Genomic DNA, 17,165 nt, shown 5'->3' with positions numbered 1-17,165 from the left:
AGTCATTCAGGATTCAGCCATGTTTTTGCTTGGTGTTAGCAAGTTTTTAGCTTTCTCCTGAAATGTTTTCTTTTATTTCTTCTTCCTCAGGGTAGTAAAACTCGCTTTCGCTGTGAACACTGTCGTTATCGCTATCCATGCTGTAAAATTAATGCTATTCTCCTGAGAAATGTGAAAATAAATGTTGACAAAAATTGCTACTATGTTTGTTGTTGTTGTGAACGAGCGAGCCGCCAGAGGTCCGTAACCGGGGTCCGTACCGTAGGATACGGACCCGCTCGCCAGCCAATCAGAGCGCAGGATTTGATGGAAACCGGACCGCGAAAAAAATAATTCCCGATATTCACTGAGCCTGAGGCGGATAATTGGTTTAGTATAAATACACAGGTGATTATTTTTAAAAATAATCGCATTTTAAAAAATCATTTATTTCAAACTTCAAATGTAATAACGGTGCGGCGCAGACTTGTGTCACATAAAATCCTTTGTTTTGAAATAAAAATAAATCACAATCCCACCTTCTCTTTGAATAGTTTAGACCCAACCTTGTAGCATCTTTAGTGCTTTTAGGAACAGCATTTTCTTTTCTCATTTGTAATTCTTCCTCACTTACGGTGACGAAGCGATCGGCTGCCATTTTGTCAAGTCGCTCGAGGTGATTTTTCGAGAAATCGTCCGAATCTCTCGACCAATCAGAGCACGTGATTTTCTATAATCACCTGCGTATTTTTATTAATAAGTGATACTTAGAAACGTGATCAATCAATAAAACTCCAGTAGCAGGAATCAAAATGTTTTTACTTTTAATATACAAGAAATTAAAGTTTTAAACAAGGGGAAATGAACCTGTTAAAAATCTCAGTTTATTGTAAGCGTACTCGTGTAACACCGTTCACTGCTAAACCTCAGAGGTTTAAAGGGAATTAAAAAGACAAAAATAGATTTTAAAATCCAAATCTGTGACCTGATACAGCAAACAACAACGAGTTGTTGCCATGATAACAAGTAACCTGCAACTCTGAAAAGTGTATCACAATGCTAGAATATCGATATTGTGATGTTTCCTCATTACATTCATCAGCCTCCTGCTTCCTTTCTCTGAAAGCACTAACGATCACAGCTGAGTCGTTCTCACCCCGCACTCGCCGTCTCCCTCAGCTGCGAGCGCTGCATGTCTCACACCCTTCATGGCTGACACTTTTCTTTTTAAAACGGTGTAATAACAGCACCGGCTCATCACGAATACGACCCAGAGCACCGTGCAGACAAACCTGATATTCACCAGATTTATCAAAATCAGTGAAGTGTTATCAGGAAGTTAAAGCAACAAAGACTTCATAGCTGTTTCTCACTGGCCACTTTAAAGTGCTGATGACACGAACATGACTCTATGCAATTTCTTAAATAAACTATACAACATGGCAAACATGTTAGATTTCTGTTATAAATACGTGAAAAGAAGCTGTTGTTACGCGAATATCCAACTTTTAATTGCACAGCGCAAGAAAACTGGGTCCGTGGCTCGCGGCCATGTTGTGACGTCAGCGGGAGAACACGCTGCGGTTCACTGGCTGTTCTACTCTGGTTCTACTCAATGGAAATGGCGCATGAAAACGCCGGTGAACTCTCTAGTGCTAGCTCTTCCTCTTCTGGGAGTCTAGAATTGTGTTGATCTCTTCCGAATAGAATCTATGATAGCCTACCCTCTTTACCCTTTGCCTCTCGTTGCTAGGCGGCAGTTACATGAAAGCCGCAAGCTTTCACAAGCAAATACATGACTGATATCACGCCGACTTTATGATTACATTTATGATTATCATGTAGAATCTATAGCTCTACGTACCTTTATCTTATGTCGTTTCACAACACATGTTCTGACAGGAGGACTGTCTTTGGATCCGGCATAGCTACTAGTAGACCCCCTCCGGAATACTGGCAGTGTTGCCAGATTGGGAGGTTTCCCGCCCAGTTGGGCAGTTTCAAGTGCATTTTGGTGGGTTTTGAACATATTTCGGGCTGGAAAACGTCAGCAGTATCTGATACTGCTGACGTTTTCCAGCCCGAAATATGTTCAAAACCCACCAAAATGCACTTGAAACCGCGCAACTGGGGGGAAACCTCCCAATCTGGCAACACTGTGTAGGCACTGCTGATGGTAGTAACACACGTTTGTGCTGAACTGAACACCCAAGAGATTCTTTTAAGCTGGGAAGGGTGTCAAAACAATCCAAATCGAAGTGTTCAGAGCACAGGACGGATGTTGGTGAGGGCTCCCACTTGTCACGAGTGCGCCTGACTTGCTTCACCCACTTCACATGCAGCTCGGGATCTCTGGGAAACTTGAATAAACTTACCCCATCCTTGTGGGTTTTGGAGCAAAAGCCGGCAACACAACGCGAAGGCATAATAACTATATATATATATAATGTATAATAATGTATAACAAAAATACTAATAATGATAAACTGAACACCTGTTGCATCAACAACAAACTGGTAAGTTAGGAGGAAGGTTCTTTCGCTGACGTCATATAGCTCCTCCTCCTCTTTCGTCTCCTGGGTGCTGCAGCCCCGTCAAATTTGCCCAAATAGCCGCGTTTTTTATCATAACTTGTAAAATAGGCGCCTTCGTGAATTAATATATGGATCATCGGGAATTACTTTTTATGTTATAAAACATCACCAAAGATGTCAAAAATGTGTCATCAGCACTTTAATAGGAACTTGTTCTTGGCTGCAGGAGTGGAACCCAATGTGCTTTTCTGTTGCATGCTGAGATGCTTTTCTGCTCACCACGGTTGTAAAGAGTCGCTATATCCTTCCTAGCAAAAAAAGCTCGAACCTCGAACCGATCTGTCCATTTTCCTCTGACCTCTTTCATCAACAAGGTGTTTGTTTCTACCCACAGAACTGTCCCTCACTCACTCGATGTTTTTCATACCATTCCGAGCTTCGTAAACTCTAGAGACTGTTGTGTGTGAAAACTCCAGGAGATCAGCAGTTTCTGAAATACTCAAACCAAAAATACTCATCTGGCTCAAACCGACACCCATGCTGCCACAGTGAAAGAAAGTCACACTTCACTTTGAGATCACAATTTTTCCCATTCTGATGTTTGAACATCATGAACATTAACTGAAGCTCTTGATTTGGATCTGCGTGATTTGATGCATCGTGCTGCTGTCAAGGGACTGGATGGGTGTACCTAATAAAGTGGCAAGCGAATGTATGTTCTCTTTGTAGCATGATAGCTAGCTATTAGCATGCAAACTTGTTTATAACAGCAGAGCTTTTATTTGTCACTCGGTAGGTCAGTTAGTTTGCTCACCTTCGGTTTCTTGACAAAAGATGCAATAATTTACGATAAAACTCAGACTGCGATCTTTTTTTCTACAAGTTCAACACTTACGTGCATTTTTAAACTCGTTATATTGTACATTTAACAGTTGGAGGGGTTTTTTTTGCATTTATACTTAATTAAAACGTTTTGGTTTTTGTATCACCTCTGTAGTTCACAGTACGTCATAAAGAACCTTGTAGCTTGGCTAACCCTGCGTTAGTCGCTTTCGTCTCTTGTAGTTTGTCTCTTATACCTTGCGTTTAGCATTTCATAAATTCTGACGAGCAACATTACATGCCAAGTTTTAGCATATAAGCTTCATTAACAGATTAGCAGTGCTAATTTACTCGCTACGAACCAGAGGCACCAACGAACTTTGCTACTACTTCCTTCTTCCTAGCTTTTTCTTCATAATTTTTCGTAACAAGGGTTTAGCAATGCAGCAAAGATGTCTGAGGCCCCCTAGTGGCTGGATACAGTACAATCTTTAACCCCACCCATGAGTCGAACGTTATATTTTAAGATTAATCTCCGCAAATTATTTTCAGGAATTGTGTTCTGCCACTTTAACAAGTTTTATATCTACCTCAATAGCTTTCACCCAAAAATAAAAAAGATCTTGTTTCCATGATGTAAGACAGCGATGGTAAGATCGCTAAGATATCAAATGCTTAATGTCTTGTCTGATGGACCACATGTGGGAAGTGCGTGCGTGCGGTGTGTGTGTGTGTGTGTGCGCGCACGCGTGCCCCAAGGTTGAATGTAATCTGAAACGAACCTCTAGAACATATCATGCCTGATTTTCTACGCGATTAGCTTTACCTGCTAGCATTGCCAGCACACCTACACAGCATGCTTTCACAGTAATCGTGCCAATTTCTTCACAGAGTAACAGTGTTAAAGCTTTATAAAGAACACAGCACCCAGAAAATAAATAAATAAATAAATACATTGCCACCATTAGCTGAGGAAATGATTTCCTGACTGATTTAAGATGCAAATTTTTTGCATGCAGGAGGACAGACGCTATTCAGAGAAGCGTCCCAGAGTGAGACGCAAAACCAGCATGGTATCAGAGCCACCGTGTGTGTATGTGTGTGTATAAAAAGAAGGAGAGGTTAAGAAAGACAAAGAGAGAGAGAGAGAGAGACTGACCAGAGTAGACGTCTCCGTTGCTGTAGGCCTTTCCTCGGCCCTCGTCGTCACTCGGCACGGCCGATACCTGCTTAGCCGAGGCGCAGCCCATCTCCTCACGCGCTCCCCCCTCTCACCATCCCACCTGAGGGTCAGAGAACGAAGCAGATTTTATTATCCTTCTCATCCTCTGAGTGAGCAAACATCTTAATAAATAAATAAATAAAAAGGAAAAAACCCCAGATGTTTTAAAAAATTTACATAACAGAAGCTAGCTGCAGATCACACATTAATATGAATGCACTTGCTATAACCAACTATACACTATCGTTTCCATAGTAACAGCACTTTCACAGGGACTCGTATTGCACACCCTGGACATAAAGTGTGTAACTGTTGATTTATTTATTTATTGATTGACATTTACGGAAGGAGTCTCCAGTGTCAGTGCTTTGTAACAGATGAGTTTACGCTTTGTGGTTTCTCAGTAACATGAAAAGCTGCGTTTTTTTTATCCGATAAAGTTCAAGTAAGAAATACATTTGGTTGGTGAGGCGTTTATCGCTACGATAACAAAAGTGAGAACAGGATCTAATTTGTTCTCCATTAGCAGAGCGGTGTTTGCCAGCGTATCGCCCCTGTAGGTGAGGACATGCTATTGCTCGTGGCGAGTGAGGACGTGTCGAGGATATTAATGTCGGATAAAGCGGCGTCACTGTGAGCACCAAAGCAGAGCGGCGTGAGGTTCTGCATCACCGCCTCAGCATCAACCAGCACATTCTTCCATTCAATCAGAAGCACACAGCACACCTCATTCACAACATGCCGTCGACACCTGACGTCTGACCTTTGACCTCTCCAGTCATCACTCAATTTGATGACAAGTGAGTAAAACTAGAACCACAGGTGGTGTTTTGGTTCCTGTTTGGGACAGGACAAAAGTATAATGGAACCTTCTAACGAGGCAGAAGGGATAGTGGAACCTTCTAACGAGGCAGAAGGGATAGTGGAACCTTCTAACGAGGCAGAAGGGATAGTGGAACCTTCTAACGAGGCAGAAGGGATAGTGGAACCTTCTAACGAGGCAGAAGGGATAGTGGAACCTTCTAACGAGACAGAAGGGATAGTGGAACCTTCTAACGAGGCAGAAGGGATAGTGGAACCTTCTAATGAGGCAGAAGGGTCAGGAAACGTATTAATTCTACTGCAGGGGACGTACTACTGGGATGCAAGGGGAAATGGAACGTTCTAAAAAGTGCAGTGGAATGCAATAACAGAAAAAGTGATACTGGAAGATGGGAAATTTGGGATGGGGCACAACAGACAAGAGAACATTCAGTAGAACATTCTGAAGTGGCTGTAGGGGCAGAATTTTCAGTTGGTGCAGTAGAACATAAGAGAATGTTCAAATGTAGCAGAATGATCAGGACAATGATGCTGCTGGAGAAAGAAAACATTCCACACAAAAACAGAAAATAAAGAGAACCTGAAAAAGAGGGAACAGGACACAAATGAATCATACCCCTTTTCCACCAAATCAGTTCCAGGGCTGGTTCGGGGCCAGTGCTGGTGCTGGTTCACAACTCGTTCAACTTGCGAACCAGCTGAGAACCAGTTTGTTTTCCATAGCTCAGGGTGCTAAGGGAAGCCACGTCATTATGTCACTGTATACGTCAGTTACGTTGCTGCGTTTGCATAAACCTTGGCGCGAACATCGAAGCAACAACAACATGGAGAAGAAGAAGAAGAAAAAGCAGCAACAACAATAATAATAATAATGGATGACTTTGCGTTTGTACAGCTGCTGCTTCTGGCTTTACGGTGCTTCATTGGGATCAGAAAACGGCAGATCCAATGTGTTTGTGTTGATCGACAGGTTTTGAGGGAACGGCGATTACATTCTAGGAGAAAGGCAGGGGCGCAGATAGGATTTTTGAACTGGGGGAGACTGAGCTGTCAGCAAATGATTCCATTTTGTGTATATATATATATATATGTGTGTGTGTATATATATATATATATATATATATATATATATATATATATATATATATACACACACACACACTACCATTCAAAAGTTTGGGGTCACTTTGAAATGTCCTTATTTTTGAAAGAAAAGCACTGTTCTTTTCAATGAAGATCACTTTAAACTAATCAGAAATCCACTCTATACATTGCTAATGTGGTAAATGACTATTCTAGCTGCAAATGTCTGGTTTTTGGTGCAATATCTCCATAGGTGTATAGAGGCCCATTTCCAGCAACTCTCACTCCAGTGTTCTAATGGTACAATGTGTTTGCTCATTGCCTCAGAAGGCTAATGGATGATTAGAAAACCCTTGTACAATCATGTTAGCACAGCTGAAAACAGTTGAGCTCTTTAGAGAAGCTATAAAACTGACCTTCCTTTGAGCAGATTGAGTTTCTGGAGCATCACATTTGTGGGGTCGATTAAATGCTCAAAATGGCCAGAAAAATGTCTCGACTATATTTTCTATTCATTTTACAACTTATGGTGGTAAATAAAAGTGTGACTTTTCATGGACAACACAAAATTGTCTGGGTGACCCCAAGCTTTTGAACGGTAGTGTGTATACATGTTATTTCACCTCCCTCACTGCCATCACCAGGAACTACCTGCAGGCCAGGACAATGATAACATTTTAACATAGCCTATGGAAATCCAAAGTTTACACATTATCATCACGCACAGAAATTGCAAAACTAGTTTTAAAACCGCTAAGTTCCAACTGTTAAACATAGCGAGAGGCTGGGCTACGTGTGTGTGTGTAAAGTGTAAACCAGTGCATCCTGACTTTCTAACTATGCCTGTGTGTTGCGTGAGCGGCAGTCAGTCAACAACTCTTTGCAAAGTTTCCTTATGAAACAATATGCTCGCTGAAATTATGGCAGGGAACGCCAGATTAAACATTAAAACTGCCTTCTGAGCACTGTATCTACCGGTACAGGCTGCCACCGAAAGAAGGAGGCTACCAGAAAGGCATCTCTACTCCGTACGATTTTACTTTCACTACGACATTACTTTGAACAGAGTATCAAAAAATTGCAAGGTGATATGATAAAGTAAGGCACAGTTTACTTACAGTCGTTGTTTTTTGAAAAAACGATGCAATCGTTTTCTGCCTTTTGGCACCCTTCATCATGCCGTGTTGGGGTCCTGAACTAGGAGGAGCTGTCCCCGATATACCTGTCAAACTTGTTGTGGGTAACCATAGCAACCAAGCTCGAGCTCGCAACCTGTGCAGTCTGCACAGTTGCAACTATGTATGTACTGCTGTGCACCTCAATAAACCGAATGGTAATTAGTCTTTTGATTTTTCCGTGAGGTTTGCCTTATGCAAAGAAAGACAGCATAGACGTTTTTTCCTCCCTATAAGTGGGGGGGACCGAACGAGGTGAATTTAAATCTGGGTGGGACGAATCCCCCCGTCCCCCCCTCTATCTGCGCCTGTGGACAGGTAATAACCTAATAACGTTTTGACTCTTACTTACACTGAATGTGAGATGGTTATGTTAGCCTTTGTTATGAGCTAACGTTAGCCGGTGTTATGTCCCTGCTGGAATCGTCACAAATTCACAAACATATTACTGGCGATTTTTAAGTCGCCGCTCATATCTACCACAGCGGTAGATATGAGGATGCTTAGCTCTGTAAAGAACTTAACTTACTGAAGTGAATGTAAACAAACTGCATGGATATATCCAAGTGAATGATTTATGTTTCACCTCGTTTCTTTAACCCTTATGCCTCACTAAGGACATTTTTGGCTTGTCAGTTGTTAATTTTCTTTATTATTTTGACTGTGTTCATACATATAGAAATATAATAAGGTCAATAGAATATAAAGTATGGCAAATGTGCTGTACATTAACTCCACAGGTAAATGCAACACTTATGTTTCCAACACTCACACATGCACATTTATTTCTCAATACACATCCCACTCTAATCTAAGGGGAAAAAGAGGCACAAGGGTTAAGTGCCATGATGAATATTTGTTTGAGTATTGATGACTCTCCACACAACACGTTTATTTACCTATACATTTTTCTCTTTACAGGTAATCTTGCGACTGATGGCAAGGCGGAGATCACACAGCAATAGACCGGCAAATAACGCCACCGGAGCCTTAAATTCAGCGACGGCGATGCTGGAGGTGATGGTGGACGACACACTGCCGCAATCAGAGCCTGGTAAGTTTCTTTTCAAACATTTTCGCCTTGCATAAAGTTTTTTAGTGAGTGACCGTTACTAGTTACTTCAGTTAATAATAATAATAATCTCATCATCTCTAGCCGCTTTATCCTGTCCTACAGGGTCGCAGGCGAGCTGGAGCCTATCCCAGCTGACTACAGGCGAAAGGCGGGGTACACCCTGGACAAGTCGCCAGGTCATCACAGGGCTGACACATAGACACAGACAACCATTCACACTCACATTCACACCTACGCTCAATTTAGAGTCACCAGTTAACCTAACCTGCATGTCTTTGGACTGTGGGGGAAACCGGAGCACCCGGAGGAAACCCACGCGGACACGGGGAGAACATGCAAACTCCACACAGAAAGGCCCTCGCCGGCCACGGGGCTCGAACCCGTACCTTCTTGCTGTGAGGCGACAGCGCTAACCACTACACCACCGTGCCGCCACATAATAATAATAATAAATTCAATTTATATAGCGCCTTTCACAAACCCAAGGACGCTTTACAAAAGAATTACCACAAAAAAAAACTAGGAAGAATAGTGTGAGGTAAAGAGAAAAGTTTTCAAGTTGGCTTTGAAGGAAGAGAGAGTGGAACAGCCACGAAGTGATTGTGGTAACAAGTTCCAAAGTTTAGGAGCAGCAACACTGAATGATCTGCCACCCATAGATGTCAGTTTAAAACGTGGAACAGTCAGAAATCCACAGACAGAAGATCTGAGGGAGCGGGAGGGACAGTACAAATGAATTAGCTCACAGAGATAGGAAGGAGCGAAACCATGAAGAGCTTTATAGGTTAAAAGCAGGATTTTGTATTTGATCCGAGAGATAACTGGCAACCAGTGCAGTTGCTGTAAAACAGGAGTGATGTGAGCAGTGCGCTTGGTGAGTGTGAGGACTCTAGCTGCTGAGTTTTGGATGTACTGCAGGCGATTGAGCAATGTGGCAGGGAGACCATAAAAGAGAGAATTGCAATAATCAAGACGAGAAAAAATAAATGCATTGACCAACATATTGGCATCAGTTTCCAAGAGAAAAGGGCGGAGACGTGCAATATTGCGGAGGTGAAAGAAAGCATTCTTAGTAATTAGTTTAAGATGGGGTTCAAACGTAAAGGTGGAGTCAAAGAGAACTCCAAGGTTTTTTGTAACTTGGGAAGGATGAATAAACACACCATCAACATCAATAGTAAAACAAGAGAAATTCTGAACCTGTCTTTTGGTACCTACTAATAGAACCTCCGTTTTGCCAGCATTAAGTTTAAGGCAGTTCTTATGCAGCCATTGCTTAAGGTCAGTGATGCAAGTCCTTAGCAGCTGAACAGAGGCTATGGAAGGGGTGATAGTGATGTAGATTTGAATATCATCAGCATAACAATGAAAGTTAAGGCCATAGTTACGAATAATCTGGCCTATAGGAGAAACATATAATATAAAAAGAAGGGGACCAAGGACGGAACCCTGAGGCACACCTTGAGCAACAGTAGCAGTGGATGATTTATGAACACCCATAGAAATAAACTGTTGCCTGTTTGCTAGATATGACTGAAACCAGGATAAAGCTAAGCCAGTAATACCAAAAGAAGATAGTCTGGAAATGAGTCTCTCATGATGTACGGTGTCAAAGGCAGCTGTGAGGTCCAATGTTTGTATAATGTTATAATGAAATCTGACGCATAGTTTCATTCACTAGTTCATTTTTGTAACTGTGAACTTAGTTCAAAATTTTTCATTATGCACTGAACTAGCTCATTTTAAAATTTATGAACTGAACTTTGAAATAGTTCATGTAGAAAGTGAACTTTCCCAACACTGGCTGTTTTTATGTGGTTTATAGAGTTGTCCACCATTGGGGACGAGGACCTGATGTCTCCACTCCACTGCAGCTCTCCTGCACCACCCAGCAGCTCAGGACAATCGCAGCAGACCAGACCTGGGAAGTTGTTGTGCTGAGTATCCAGTAGTCTGTCTCACCGGATACTATGCAAACATGGGTATATACCTAATAGTGTGACTTTATAATACAACCCCGATTCCAAAAAAGTTGGGACAAAGTACAAATTGTAAATAAAAACGGAATGCAATAATTTACAAATCTCAAAAACTGATATTGTATTCACAATAGAACATAGACAACATATCAAATGTCGAACGTGAGACATTTTGAAATTTCATGCCAAATATTGGCTCATTTGAAATTTCATGACAGCAACACATCTCAAAAAAGTTGGGACAGGGGCAATATGAGGCTGGAAAAGTTGAAGGTGCAAAAAAGGAACAGCTGGAGGACCAAATTGCAACTCATTAGGTCAATTGGCAATAGGTCATTAAGGCCCTGTCCACACGGCAACGGATTCAGGTGACTCCGATACAATTGCTTATCGTTTAGGCCTGGCGTCCACACGGCACCGGCGTTTTGGGTGCCCAAAACGCAATCTTTTTGAGAACGGGTTCCAGAGTGGAAAGATCTGGCAACGTTGCCGTTGTGAAGTCGTCTGGATGAGTAGAACGGATTTGTTTACGATGACGTCACAACCACATGTGCTTCACGCCGGGTAGAAGTGTAACGAACTCGATGCAAGTTGTCAACAAATCCTATAACTTGGTTCATGAAATGCGCTTACAAAATATTTTCACTGTGAATATTTATTGTGTAATGGTGCAAAGTGAGGGAGAGAGAGAGAGAGAGAGAGACTCTGCCCTTAGGGCAGAGTCAATCCCGCCAGCAAAAATAGGGAAAAAAAAGGAGCGATCTCACCTCTTCAGATGTTGGTTTAAGTCCGACAATACATTCCTCAAAAAGGGCGTAGAGGAGCAAATTAATCCATCAACATTTATTCCAGACCATTAAAGACGCCGCCTTCTGCGTAGAATCATACGTCATCCTCGCCGCCATATTGGATAGGTCAAAGCAGAGAATAAAGATTCATGTGCTGCGTTTAACTGTACCAACAGGTTTACCGTCCAAACGAGATCACATGGGATTACCTTTCACAGGTGAGAAACAACAAATTAATCCATCAACGTGTAGCATTCAATTTATTCCGGACCATTAAAGACGCCGCCTTCCGCGTAAAATCATACGTCATCCTCGCCGCCATATTGGAAAGGTCAAAGCGGAGAATAAAGATTAGCTGCGTTTAACTGTACCAACAGGTTTGCCGTCCAAACGAGATCACATGGGATTACCTTTCACAGGTGAGACTGGAAAAATACTTTTCATTGTATTTGGTCATTATAATGTAATTTTACAAACAGATTTTCCTGACTTTGTGGCTAATATGAAGTCTCGCGCATAATAGTTTATGCGCATGCGTCCTTACTTCTTCTATTGTTCTGGTGTCTCCGAAGGGACCGTCTTACAGCGCCCCTAGAGGTGTGGCATGTGTATTGCATCGTTTTCAGCAAGCGTTGCGTTGCCATATGGACCTGATATTTTACTGATTGTTGCCCATTTGGACGCGATATATTTTTAAATAACATCTCGTTGCCGTTGTCGTGTGGATGTAGCCTAACATGACTGGGTATAAAAAGAGCATCTTGAAGTGGCAGCAGCTCTCAGAAGTAAAGATGGGAAGAGGATCACCAATCCCCCTAATTCTGCGCCGACAAATAGTGGAGCAATATCAGAAAGGAGTTTGACAGTGTAAAATTGCAAAGAGTTTGAACATATCATCATCTACAGTGCATAATATCAAAAGATTCAGAGAATCTGGAAGAATCTCTGTGCATAAGGGTCAAGGCCGGAAAACCATACTGGGTCCCCGTGATCTTCGGGCCCTTAGACGGCACTGCATCACATACACGCATGCTTCTGTATTGGAAATCACAAAATGGGCTCAGGAATATTTCCAGAGAACATTATCTGTGAACACAATTCACCGTGCCATCCGCCGTTGCCAACTAAAACTCTATAGTTCAAAGAAGAAGCCGTATCTAAACACGATCCAGAAGCGCAGACGTCTTCTCTGGGCCAAGGCTCATTTAAAATGGACTGTGGCAAAGTGGAAAACTGTTCTGTGGTCAGACGAATCAAAATTTGAAGTTCTTTATGGAAATCAGGGACGCCGTGTCATTCGGACTAAAGAGGAGAAGGACGACCCAAGTTGTTATCAGCACTCAGTTCAGAAGCCTGCATCTCTGATGGTATGGGGTTGCATTAGTGCATGTGGCATGGGCAGCTTACACATCTGGAAAGACACCATCAATGCTGAAAGGTATATCCAGGTTCTAGAGCAACATATGCTCCCATCCAGACGACGTCTCTTTCAGGGAAGACCTTGCATTTTCCAACATGACAATGCCAAACCACATACTGCATCAATTACAGCATCATGGCTGCGTAGAAGAAGGGTCCGGGTACTGAACTGGCCAGCCTGCAGTCCAGATCTTTCACCCATAGAAAACATTTGGCGCATCATAAAACGGAAGATACGACAAAAAAGACCTAAGACAGTTGTGCAACTAGAATCCTACATTAGACAAGAATGGGTTAACATTCCTATCCCTAAACTTGAGCAACTTGTCTCCTCAGTCCCCAGACGTTTACAGACTGTTGTAAAGAGAAAAGGGGATGTCTCACAGTGGGAAACATGGCCTTGTCCCAACTTTTTTGAGATGTGTTGTTGTCATGAAATTTAAAATCACCTAATTTTTCTCTTTAAATGATACATTTTCTCAGTTTAAACATTTGATATGTCATCTATGTTCTATTCTGAATAAAATATGGCATTTTGAAACTTCCACATCATTGCATTCCGTTTTTATTTACAATTTGTACTTTGTCCCAACTTTTTTGGAATCGGGGTTGTATAAATACATGCTGTAATTAAAGCCGCAAGCGGCCTCGACGGGCCCTCGCGCCAGCGGCCAAGGGGGGCGGGGGCATGCGTCCCCGCGAAGAACCTTCCACAGCTTCTTCGGCAAGAGACATTACTCCCGCAATGGCGACAAAGAACAGAATTGGACACATGGCAACGATAGGGTCTCGCACTGTACGGTGCTCGGGCCCTAATAATAATAGCGCCCTAATAAGGGTCTTGTAAAGAGTTTGCTTGCCAAGTTTGACAAATCAGAAGCTGCAATATCATTTTTGCCATAACCAGCACCCCCAGGGGCGAAAGTGCACAAAATTAGGCGAACATGTCAGGTGAGCTATGAAGAGTTTGCGTATGAAGTTTGATGACAATTGAGTAAATAGAAGATGAGATATAGATTTTTGAAGAATAAAATTTTTGGTTTTTCCCATGTCAGTAGGTGGCGCTATGCTGTACATGAGCGATTATGAGTTGGAAAAATAAGTGTCTACAACAGCAACGCACTATCACAAGGTAGTGGTGTGAAGGAAAAGCATTATGGAATTATTTACCAAAAACCCGTTTTGGAGCAATTGCGTCGGCCAAAAACAGCGCCCCCCATGGACGAAAATTCCCAAAATGTGGTATACATGACATGGGAGGTAGGAAGAGGGTGGCCGTGAAGTGTGACCAAATTTGAGGAAAGACTGGAATTTTTGCCCAAAAATAGCGCCCCCAGTGGCGAAATATCACAGAAAGTGGGTAACATGTCAGAAGCCCAATGAGTGATGTGCGTGTGAAGTATGAGCAGTTTTGAGCAAGTAGAAGATTTGTTATGAATTTTTAAGCATGTAAAATGTTGCATTGAAAAATGATTGACGTATAACTTCTGAACGGTTTATGCTACGTGAAACCTATTTAGTAACTTTTGTCAGCCATGTCTGTAGATGATGTCTATCAATTTTGGTGACATTCCTATGAACGGTCTAGGAGGAGTTGCGCCGGCTTCGTGGCCATGCATTTCGCACAAAAGTGAAATTACCTCACTTCCTGCTGGGCGTGGCTAATGCATTGGCATTACATTTTTGTCCGGCTTAGTGAGATACATATGCGTACCAAATGGCATGCCACTACTACAAACTACATGGCAACCAGGCACCTTAATGCGGGAGGCCAAAATCACAATGAGTTAGGGGGCGCTATAGAGGCCCTGAGGCCCGCCTGGATCTGGGCTTCTGGTTCTCAGTAGCGGTGGCAGTCTAAGAAAAAGGAGCCAAATTTCGTGCGTTGTCGACCATGGCAAGCACCCCAATAAGGGTCTTGTAAAGAGTTTGCTTGCCAAGTTTGACAAATCAGAAGCTGCAATATCATTTTTGCCATAACCAGCACCCCCAGGGGCGAAAGTGCACAAAATTTGGCGTAGATGTCAGGTGAGCTATGAAGAGCTTGCGTATGAAGTTTGATGACAATTGAGTAAATAGAAGATGAGATATAGATTTTTGAAGAATAAATTTTTTGGTTTTTCCCATGTCAGAAGGTGGCGCTATGCTGTACATGAGCGATTATGAGTTGGAAAAATAAGTGTCTACAACAGCAATGTACTATCACAAGGAAGTGGTGTGAAGGAAAAGCATTATGGAATTATTTACCAAAAACCCGTTTTGGAGCAATTGCATCGGCCAAAAACAGCGCCCCCCATGGACGAAAATTTCCAAAACGTGGTATACATGACATGGGAGGTAGTAAGAGGGTGGCCGTGAAGTTTGACCAAAATTGAGGAAAGATTGGAATTTTTGCCCAAAAATAGCGCCCCCAGTGGCGAAATATCACAGAAATTGGGTAACATGTCAGAAGCCCAATGAGTGATGTGCGTGTGAAGTATGAGCAGTTTTGAGCAATCAGAAGATTTGTTATGAATTTTTAAGCATGTAAAATTTTGCATCGAAAATTGATTGACGTATAACTTCTGAACGGTTAATCCTACGTGAAACGTATTTAGTAACTTTTGTCAGCCATGTCTGTAGACGATGTGTATCAATTTTGGTGACATTCCTATGAACGGTCTAGGAGGAGTTGCGCCGTCTTCGTGGCCATGCATTTCGCACAAAAGTGAAATTACCTCACTTCCTCTTGGGCGTGGCTAATGCATTGGCATTACATTTTTGTCCGGCTTAGAGAGATACATATGCGTACCAAATGGCATGCCACTACTACAAACTATATGGCAACCAGGCACCTTAATGCGGGAGGCCAAAATCACAACGACTTAGGGGGCGCTATGGAGGCCCTGAGCCCCGGCCAAGTTTGGGCTTCTGGTTCTGAGTAGCGGTGGCAATTCTCGGAACTGGTGCCAATTTTCGTGCGTTTTCGCCCATGGCAAGCGCCCCGAAAATGGCCCAACAGCGGAGAAAAATAAAGAAGAAGAAGAAGACGGAAGAAGAAGAAGAAGAAGACGGAAGAATAATAATAGTGAACTCTTACAAGAACAATAGGGCCTTCGCCCATAGGGCTCGGGCCCTAATAAGTGACCAGTCATTCATATAAAATCCCCTACGAACCGTAAACAGTTAACTAATGCTCTTATTGCTGAGCTGACATGTTTCTTATATTGTATTGCTGAACCTGTGTTAATCTACTTATGACTTAATAAAAACTTTTAAACTCATTATTCTGTTCTTGTACACAGCTAAGAGGAAGCGAGACAGCAACACTGAGCTCCTGGACTACCTCGAGCGGGCGGACGAGAGGTTCCTGCAGCACAGCAAGGAAATGAACGATGCCTTGCTGCACAAGCTGGAGGCAGACAACAGTGCGTTCCTCAGTATGATGGGGCGCATGGTGTCTAATGGAGGCGCAAGCCAGAAAATAATCACACCACTTTTCTTGTTTTGCACCTTTGCACTGTTCACGTCACTTTGTTGTTATGTTGTGTTTCTACACACTATGTAAATAAATGTTTTTTCTAAAGAGACATGTCTGCTTGTATACGTTTTCATTAGTGATGTAAAATTATTTTAACTGTGTAATAAGTGCAAGTAAAGCTGGTTAGAGCTTGTGAAAACAAGTAATGAAAGAACTCAACAAGCTACCTTTTATAACACAGATGTTGTCAGTCACTTTATTTACAAATAAATGACTCATTTCTATGAACTTACCGAACTGAACAATTAAACAGCATTGACATGAAGTAAATAGCAAAATAACCAAACAAATTACTCGTTCCCTCCGTTAAAGTAGGCCATTAAAGCGGCTCTAATGTCAGTCCATTCTTGACTACCATGTTCAGGTAATGCCTGAAGAGGAGGCCATGTTCCTCACAGATGTCATGAAGGGCACAGCAGGTCAGCGCCATTTTCTTGCACAGTTCCAGCTTGCAGTCATTTCTTTTCAGTAGGCACCTCCACCGTCCTTTCAATCTCCCAAATGCCATTTCCACAACCGATCGTGCACTGCTGAGTCTGTAATTGTAGGTGTGTTGTTCAGGGGTCAATCTGCCAGTGTCAGAAAAGGGTTTCATCAGCCAGTTCTGCATGGGGTAGGCTGGATCACCTATCAGGTAATGTCCAACCTCACAGCCAGAGATGGTCACTTTGCTTTGACCTAGAAATTCCCCGTCACTTAGGACTTCCCACAAATGTGACTGTTTTAGGACTCTTGCGTCATGCACAC

At 42.4% G+C, this 17,165-nt stretch overlaps 1 protein-coding gene and 1 long non-coding RNA gene across 2 annotated transcripts in view; one reads left to right on the top strand and one right to left on the bottom strand.

The window, feature by feature from the left end:
- Nucleotides 1–17,165, bottom strand: part of zgc:92140 (uncharacterized protein LOC447854 homolog) — a 77,884-nt gene that overhangs the window by 19,694 nt on the left and 41,025 nt on the right. Inside the window, exon 2 of the mRNA XM_060932556.1 lies at nucleotides 4,495–4,618. Within this exon, the coding sequence (XP_060788539.1) occupies nucleotides 4,495–4,585 (91 nt within the window). The 5' untranslated portion in view covers nucleotides 4,586–4,618. The remainder of the gene's footprint in view (nucleotides 1–4,494; nucleotides 4,619–17,165) is intronic.
- LOC132893427 (uncharacterized) lies at nucleotides 8,570–16,308 on the top strand. Its single transcript, XR_009655559.1, has 3 exons — nucleotides 8,570–8,691; nucleotides 10,538–10,694; nucleotides 16,183–16,308. It is a non-coding gene; the product is annotated as an uncharacterized LOC132893427 (long non-coding RNA).

This window comes from Neoarius graeffei, chromosome 10 (genome assembly GCF_027579695.1).
Source record: "Neoarius graeffei isolate fNeoGra1 chromosome 10, fNeoGra1.pri, whole genome shotgun sequence".
NCBI lineage: Eukaryota > Metazoa > Chordata > Actinopteri > Siluriformes > Ariidae > Neoarius > Neoarius graeffei.
The sequence above is the reverse complement of the archived record's forward strand: the minus strand, read 5'-3'. Positions and strand labels throughout refer to the sequence as shown.